Source organism: Coenobita brevimanus, chromosome 31, assembly GCF_032717465.1.
Source record: "Coenobita brevimanus isolate Jiangsu-jjx chromosome 31, ASM3271746v2, whole genome shotgun sequence".
Taxonomy (NCBI): Eukaryota; Metazoa; Arthropoda; class Malacostraca; order Decapoda; family Coenobitidae; genus Coenobita; species Coenobita brevimanus.
Genome location: NC_136984.1, coordinates 25761467 through 25770943, shown reverse-complemented (window position 1 = coordinate 25770943; position 9477 = coordinate 25761467). Strand labels below are relative to the sequence as shown.

Here is a 9477-nt window from a genome sequence, read left to right as displayed (position 1 = left end):
CCTAAATTAACTTAACCATACTAAAATGTATAACATAGCCTAACAAACCAAACATAACCTAACATAATTAACCTAAACTAATAGAGCCTAACATAACCTAAACAAACCTAACCTAAATCAACTTAACCTAACCACACTAACTTAACGTAACCTAACCTGACTAATCAAACTTAACCTAACTTTTCAACAGACTGAGAAGTTGCTCCATAATCCTTACATCATGAAGGCATTGCTGACTCTGGTGATGATGATGATGATGGTGATGATGACGATGGCGGCCTTTGAGTCAACGGGCGAGACGGGAATATTTGGCTGTCATTTTGCTAGTCCATTCAAGTTTAATCTCAGGGACGTGTTTGATTGGAAGTTAGGTGAGCTGAATTCGTTTGTTTGTTTCTTGTAATGCTGTGAGGAGATTAAATAGCGTTAAAGGAGCAGATGTTGATGTGGTGTAATTATGCTCGATTCTCGTCGGGAAACGAAGCACCTTAACATTTTTCCTTATCGATTTATTTTTGGATATGACTGGTTAATATTCTTTCAAACGTTACTGATGCAGATTATGGTGATATCGAAATAATTTTTGTAACACGGAGAAGGACAGTAAGATGAAATATGCAAAATAAAACTCTTAGAAAATGGTGTTAGTGAGCTTCATACACTGACGAGAATACCGGCGTAAGTGTAGCGTGGAGTGGCAAAAAAATTTTTCCGTGAATTATGCTAGAAATTAATATTAGAGAAACTATAGCACTGAAGTGTAAGAATGGCTTAGTTATGCTCCTGTACAAAAATGAAAGTGAAAGAAGGGAGTGTAAATAATAATATAGTATAATTAGTCTGGTGAGTGTATTTACGAATCTTATATGGAATAATATTGAGAGGAAAGGGGGGAAATATATCAGAATATCTGGTTAGTGATGAACAGTGTGTTTTCAAGACTCATATTCTCGTCTATTAAGTAAGCACCCGAATACCTTTTTCTTAGTAATTTATTTTCATACACTGCCAAACTGCTACCTTTTATGTTGTACTTATCTTTTAAACATCAACATGGAAGGCAAAGTTGACTCACAAAGGAAAAATATTGAGCTGTTTGCAAAGATAAACTGGTCACGAAAAAATGCTAAGGAGCTTCGTTTAACTGAGGTTAATACTGGCTATAGTGCGGTAGGGGATGTGTGGATCAAAAATTTTCAGCGAGAAAGTGGAGAATGCATGTGTGAAGAATAGTACACTATTGATGGCATTCATGGATCTGAAAAAAGGTGTATGACAGGGTGAATAGTCAGGATAATGGAAGGCTTTGTGGATGTATGGTGTGGATGAAGGGCTGCTGATTGCTGCATTGTGTTAAATGATAATGGTGTAGCGTTAAGGGAGTCCTTAAATATCAACAATTGAATGAGACAAAGGTCTATAATGTGTCGCTAATATTATAATTGTATACCGGTATAAAATTGAATATATATATATATATATATATATATATATATATATATATATATATATATATATATATATAATTGTATACCGGTATAAAATTGAATATATATATATATATATATATATATATATATATATATATCTATATATTATGCAAGGAAGAAGAACCAAAGGCCAGGAGCCTACAAATCATTCTTGGAATATATATATATATATATATATATATATATTATGCAAGGAAGAAGAACCAAAGGCCAGGAGCCTACAAATCATTCTTTCCAAGAAAAAAACAAACACAATACAAAAGAGAGTCAAATTCAAAACTGGTTCATTTCGAGATGAATGGACGCACTGCTTTTAAAAGACTGGAGGTCATAGGAAGTAAGAAATACAGACAGAGGAAGACAGTTCCAGACCTGACCTGGTGAATGAAGAACTGGGAGTAACGTTTAACTCCTGCAATGGAGAGTTGAACAGAAATGGGATGAGAGTTTGCTACTAGATGGTTGCTACGCGCCCGTCGTAGAGGTGGAGGGATGCAAAAAGACAGTTCAGAGCAGTGACCATTGACGTACGATAGAAAATAAAGATGCAACAGTGAGGTGAAGAGACAGGTTGAAGGGAGCCAGTAAGAGGAGGAGAGTTAATGAGACGAAAAACCTTTGACTCCAGCCTATTGAGAAGAGCTGTATGTAGGGAGCCTACCCACACATGAGGGTTGTGCTCTACACAGGGGTGAATAAAACCCGTGTATAAAGTCAACAACTGTGCAGGGGTAAAGAAGGTATGGAGACGGCTTAGCACACCTAATCTCTTTGAAGCAGATTTTACAAGAGATGTGATACGATCTTTCCAAGATAAGTCTCTAGAGAATGAAACCCCAAGTATGTTTAAGGATGATGCAGGATTGAGCTGGATATTATTAAACATTAGTGGGTACTTCTGAGGCAGATGTTCTCGGGTTGATTAAAAACAACGAAATTATTTTTACGTCAGTCAGAAACGAGCGAAGTTAGGCATTAGGTGTACCATAGCCTCATCCCTACTGAGATGGACGTTGCGAGAACCGAAAGTAAAGGTGAAAAATTGAATCATCAGCGTATGAGTCGATAGGGGTACATGTACAGCTTAGGTCATTGATGTATAAAATGAAGAGAATTTGTGATAGGAAGGAGCCCTGAGGATGACCACTATTTGTAGAAATAGGAGAAGAATGGTGGCTGTCTACAACAGCAGGTATAGAATGACCATAAAGGAAGCTGGCGATGAAGGGATAGATAGATGGATAGGAACCGGACGACGAAAATTAAAGATATATGCCAAACTTGATTGAAAGCCTGTGAATTGTCAAGTACAACAGCAAAGCTTTTGCCAAAGTCCCCAAAGGAGGATGACCAGGAGCCTTTCCTTCTTGCTCGAAGTTTGCTTTTATTCGGCGATTCCCAAAGAAGGCTGACCATTCCCAACACTCTAACTATCGTCCAGTTGCTTTAACATCCTGTGTCTCTAAAGTTTTCGAGTCTATTGTTAACAGAAAAAATTTGAAAGGATCTTTCCTATCACAATCTTCTTTCTGATTGTCAGTATTGGTTCTTCCTGGAACACTCCACAAAGCCTGAGAGTAGAGAATTCAGAAGAATCAAGTTCAAGAACACGAGAGCAAGATCAGTCATTGCGTACATATACACAACAGCCACGTTTTGCTTTGAAATAAGTATAAAGTTGAAGGATACAGAAAAGAATTTCCTATCAGTTGCCTCAGGCAGCTGAGTCTTAGTTAAGAAGAGGAGGTGAGGATTAGAGGGGGAGAGGTGGTGCTCAACAAAGAGAAAATTAGAGGAAAGACCCAAATGTTGCAGAAATGAAGAGATGAGTCAGGCAGTGGTTCCAGGCAGCTCGTTGAGTTATCACAGGGAAAAAGGTGGATGGTGGGGACATTTATGGTCCCTCCTACCTATGGACTCAGAGGCTTGGTTGTTAGACACCATTTTTCTTTTTTAATTTGAAAAGGAAGTGCAGTGTGTAATGTGCATGTTTTTTGGTGTTGACAGTTAGAGAAACTTGTACTGGAGTGCATGCCGGCCTACTCTCTGTGTTATTAAAACACTGAAAAGGTTCAGCAAAGGGGAATGGTCATGAAGTAGTCTCGACGGTTGATGAAACTGGAGCTCCAGCTCTCCCTTTCGTCAGCTTTTCATCCACCTTATATATATATATATATATATATATATATATATATATATATATATATATATTAAGAGAGAGAGAAAGAGAGAGAGAGAGAGAGAGAGAGAGAGAGAGAGAGAGAGAGAGAGAGAGAGAGAGAGAAAGAGAGAGAGAAATCCCTTTAAGACCTAGACGCTCAAGATCCGGACACACCAAGTCCCAGACATTTTGGGCTTGTGTCGATTAGTCCAAGTCTCGGATAATTTCCTAAGATATCCGGACACCTGGGACACCAAAAATGGCCAAAAAATGTCGAAATGCACAAGAAGAGCTGATATGTGTTCATCCCTACTCTAAATATGCAGTGCAGTGACAAACAACTGTGTTTTGGCATGTAGTTCCGGTTACATCCCCTAGAGTGCCCCTGCATGATCCCCATTTCACGCCTACCTACCGCCATGACTGCAAACTTGTCGCCATGGCTGCCCACGTGCTCGCTTTTGTGATGGTGCCCTACCTGCTGCAGGCCCTGATGCCTCTTACTCATGTGTGCGATGATGGCCCCACCACCCAAGAAGAGGAAATGGGTGGTTCTGACTCTGGAGTAGAAGAGTGAGATATTGGACAAGGTGGACCCAGGATGGTCAACGTCCCGCATCCTTCGTGAATTCAACCTGGCCTGCTCTACCTTGTTTGATATCAAGAATTTCTGGGACAAACTCACCCAGTGCATGGCAGACTTCACACTGAAGACCAAACACAATGTGCAGGGGAAGATTATGTACCCTTCCAGGTTTGCAGAAGTCGGCTGCTGCACGTTGATTTGGTATCATCAACATGCTGCTGGTGTGCTGATGCATGGCACAGAGCTGAATGCTGCTGCTGAGAAGTTCACAAGGCTACACGACTCCCCAGACTTCATGGCATCTGAAGGGTGGCTCTTTGCTTTCAAACTATGACATGGCCTTACCAACCATAAGGCCCATGGCAAAGCTTTGGATGCCAATGAGGAGGGAGTAAAAGAATTTCGGCAGAAGGTGAAGGGCTTGATCGACAGGGGGGGCCTCATTCTCGGTCAAGTCTACAACATTGATGAAACTAGTGTATTCTATTGCTTGCTAGCAGAGGAGATGGAAAAGTGTGTACCTGGATGCAAGCTCTCCAAGCAGCGAATATCTGCTTTGTGTTGTGCCAATGCTAACAGCATGCACTGGCTTAAGCCCATTATTGTTGGCTTTGCAGCCTCAATGCCTTCGTGAGTTGATGGATGTCCTTCCTGTCGTTTGGTACCATCCTGTGAAGGCTTGGTTCACAACAAAGCTCTTCAAAGACTGGTTTCACCAGCACTTCGTCAAGGTCATACATTATCAGACAGAGACACTGATGACCAGGTAAAGGCTCTCCTCCTGGACAACGTACCTGCACATCCATCGGACAAGGAGTTGGTGGCTAAGAATGGCCGCATTAGGTGGTTGTTCTTACCACCTATTATGACTGCTCTCATCCAATCAATGGACCAAGGAATGATTGTGGCAACGAAGAGGCTGTACTGTTGGAAGTTCCTGGATGAGGTGATAGTTGTTCTTGAGGATGAGGATGAGGATAAACGCAGGGAGGGACAGGACACGCGAGGCCAGCGGACTTTGGAAAACTTTCGTCATTACAAAATCATATCAGCCATCTACAACCGGGCCAGTGCATGGAGGGAAGTCCCTGTCAAGACTCTGAAAAGTGGTTGGTCTCGTCTGCTTCTCAGAGCCGATGTGGTGCACAACTTTCTAGGTTTTGACATGGATTACTTCCATGCATGTCTTCGTGTGACTGGCAATGAGGTGGATGCGGATGAAGTGCATGAGTGATTGGATGATGATGAGGGTGATATTTGGTATCAGATCATGTCTGATATCGACATGGCACCTTCTGTTGCCGGTACAGGTACCCAGCTGGAAGATTCTGATGAGGACAGTGACGATGATGTGGGCTCATCTCAGCACACCACTATTCCAGCCATCCCCAAGCAGAGTGCACTCCGAGAGCAGGTTAAGTTAGTTTCTGACTACCTGGAACACCCAGACTGCAACAGGGAGATGGGGCCCCTCGGATTTGTGGAGGAAGTGCACACTTCTAGGGAGCACATCATCAATCGTCAGAATCGCTGTACCTTTCGTCAATCAACCATTGACAACTTTTTCAGGGCCGTGACCCTCGCTATGCCCAGCCATGGCTCCACACCACTGCCTCACCAAGACCTGCCTTCTACCTTCGAGCCACAGCCCAGGATATCAGCCATGGTGGAGTCTCCACTGGACGTGAGTTTGCTGCTATCTGCAGAGTCGTTTGCAGTGGGTAGCCCATCACCATGTCCCAGCGATGTGCCCCTGGGCCACCTGCAACACCTACTGTCTGGCTGACAGTGAATAAACTGCAATACTCGCCACTAGACCACATGTGAATTTACTGTTGTGCAGTGTTAAGAAAGAATGCAGAGTGCAAAGGATTAAGTGCAGATTGCAACACTGGCATGTTTCAAGTGCAGCACAAGTAAGAACAGTATGTGCAGTGTTAAAAAATTAGAATTCAGAGTGCAAAGGATTAATTGCAGTGCAACACTGGATTACTGTACGTGCTTCAAGTGCACCTTCACCACCGTCAGAGCCTGAGAGGAGGTAAGTTAATCTAAGCGACGGCCATGGACGTGTCGTAAGTACCCTGTACACTGCTAAATATTTTCCTTACTCACTTCAGATTCCCCATTCTCTAGTTCCATTTCATTTATTGAATGGTTGCTGTCCCCTATTTGTTTGCATAGAGTCTTAACCCCTTAATCGCGGGGCTGCTGGGACTGTGCCATGCGTGTCCCGCGGGGATATTCGCGCTCCAACTGACTTTTTAAAAATATTTGCCAAAAATCAGTTATTAGTCCTAGAATATTATAATTAAATAAGCCTACTGCACATACATTCATCTTTCTCCTGGAATGTTTGTTGAGCCTTCTTCGTCTACCGTAGGACTTGTGGAGACTTCTGAAGTTGGGTAACGAAGTCTCTACTTTACACTTCCTGATACCCCGTAATATGGTTACCACTGCGTGATATTATAACTACAAAAACTATTCTATGAATTTCAAGTAGTTTGGAATCCAAATTAAAAAAAAAAAAAACTGTGAAAGCAATGTAGATTACGAGCGCATACGAGCTTTCCTCCCATTCTGGTTCCCCGATGGTATTCTGAGGCGGAGCTTTCATATATTATTTATAAACACACTCACACTGTATATTCCTAGTACTTTATTACATTTATTTATATATACAATATTTATCTATAAGTTTCTTTTAGTACTAGTAGTTTCACTCCAGGCATTCACTTTCTCATTCTGTATACTAGCGAAGAGAGTGAAGCTGTCACTTTCACTTTCATTACTCCCAGTATTCATACATGCTAGAGCAAAACTTCCACTTTCACTGTCATTACTCCTAGTATTTATATTCGTATTCTTATATTACTACTTATTTACATTTATATTTACATTCTCTATTTTATTTACATTATCTACATTTCTATTTTATTTACACTATGTTATGCACTGTCACTTGCAGTAACTTATAAAACTATTTTCCATTGTTCACTTATATTAACATTTATTACTTTCACTTGCTGTTACACATCATTTACATTTCCACTTCCACTGTTTTAGAGTCACCAGAAAGATCGTAGTCACTGTCCAGCATTATCATTGATAAATTAGCCAGTTCACGTTCCACAGCAGAGACACTTAGCCCTTTACCCTTTCCCACACGAGGTTTAGTAGGGGTAGCGATCACAGGGCCCTTTGTATGGGGCTAAAAAGCTGTGGAATTGGACAGGCGTGAATCCGACATGATTTCACCTTGAAAGACGACAGTAAACTGAATGCTGTGACCTAGGGACATTGAAGGGTTGCCAATGTCAGCTTGGTGACAGCTGCTAATATATACGCTATGAAATGATTGGCAGGAAATCTAGACAATACATAATAAATTAGGTAGTTCCAGGTGAATGTAAATATCACTTAGGCTTCTCCCTTCCTTTCTTATATATATTTTTATTATGAGAACAGGTCATACGGCATACTTCAAGAGGAAATAAACAGGGAAAATTAGCGAACGAGTGCACGTGAGGTGTTGCCAGGTGACAATTAGCCCATTCCAGATGTATGGCAGTATCTCTCTTTCTTTTATATATTATTATGTATAAGAATAGGGCAAAGGTCACATTTCAATGGATAAAATGAGTGGAAAAATCTGTCCAGGATTTGTGTAGCGCAGCGCAAATGGTCAGGTGGGAGGAGAGGGTAATGAGGGGAGGTAAGGAGGGGGGGAGTCAAGGACAGGAGAAAAATGGCTAAATTGTCAACAGTGGATGGGAGTACAGGTGACATTAGCAGAACTGAGTATAGCTGGACACTGGTAGTACTGATAGATGATACAAGCCACCACTTGAAAGCCCGGGCGAATTCATAACACAGAATCACCCTCTGCATATTTGATAGGGAGTTATTTAGGTGGCTTTCAAAGTTTGGTTGGCTGGGGTCTATAAGTACCTTTCCAGGGGCATTTTTCCCAAGTCCTGGACAAGACCAAGTCACAGACGTTGCTCTCTCTCTCTCTCTCTCTCTCTCTGTATATATATATATCATCAACCATTTGTGTGTCCACTGCAGGAACGGCCTATCCCGACCGAAGTGAGAACGATACAGCCTATGTATCTCTACCAAGTGGCTTAGGCTGTCTAGCAGAGATCGTTGTAGGTTAGAAGTGCTTGTAAGTGTAATTGTGGTGTTGGAGTGGCTTTGGATGTGTGTGTACTCTGTGAACCAAGTGTAATCGGCCCGCGCAAGCTGACTGGGTGCAAGCATACTTTATAGTATGCGACTGGTTCAACCACAGCACCCCTTGTGTCCGCCAATGCAGTAACTGGCCTGAAGAATGCTCCCAAAGTTTATTACCCTGGCGGAGCGCGAATCCTCGTTCTTCAGTGTACGAAAATGCACACTTTTACTACTGTACCACTGAGTCTCTCTCTCTCTATCTCTCTCTCTCTCTCTCTCTCTATATATATATATACATATATATATATATATATATATATATATATATATATATATATATATATATATATATATATATATATATATATATAACAGAACAGAGGAATGAAAAGCAAATTAATAAAAAAAAATCCATACACCAGATAACTGGCGTTCTCCATTCATAAAACATCTGTAACAGTTAGACTTGAACAGCTCTAGGTTGAAGTTTCTGGGAAACAACCCCAGGGAAGCGAGTTCCAGAGAGCTGCAGTTTGGGGAATAAAAGAATTCTGATAGGCAGAAGTTCTGCAATATGGCTGTGTAACATTCCCATCATGAGCGTTACCAGATGCCCTTGAAGCACGAGGGAAGGCATGGAGAGGTGGCACAATGGACTCAACATCGTCTGAGCATTTGCCATAAAAGTATCTGTAAAATAATGCAAGCGAGGCAACATTCCTTCTTATTTGTAGGGGAGTTAGTTTATTGATAATAACAGGATTATTGATAATTCCAACAGTTTTGTTCTGAATTTTGTCTAGTTCTTTTAATGCAACTACTCCACATACATTCCACAAGGGTGAGCAATATTCTAGTTGAGAGTGCACGTGACTCTTATAAATTATGGCTAAGTGCTTGTCAGTGAAGAAGTTCCGGAGTCTGTACAATAATACAAATTTCTTTGAGGCAGTTTTAGCAAGTGACCTGACATGAGTTGTCCAGCTGAGGGCATTGTTAGGTGAGACACCAAGAATTTCAGTACTTTTGGAGATGGGAACATTAGTAGCATTGAAGAT

At 41.3% G+C, this 9477-nt stretch overlaps 1 protein-coding gene across 1 annotated transcript in view; it reads left to right on the top strand.

Moving 5' to 3' along the window:
* The first annotated feature begins 204 nt into the window (after nt 1-204).
* The window catches only part of LOC145395528 (uncharacterized), an 86188-nt gene continuing 76915 nt past the window's right edge, over nt 205-9477 (top strand). Inside the window, exon 1 of the mRNA XM_080269136.1 lies at nt 205-371. Within this exon, the coding sequence (XP_080125262.1) occupies nt 221-371 (151 nt within the window). The 5' untranslated portion in view covers nt 205-220. The remainder of the gene's footprint in view (nt 372-9477) is intronic.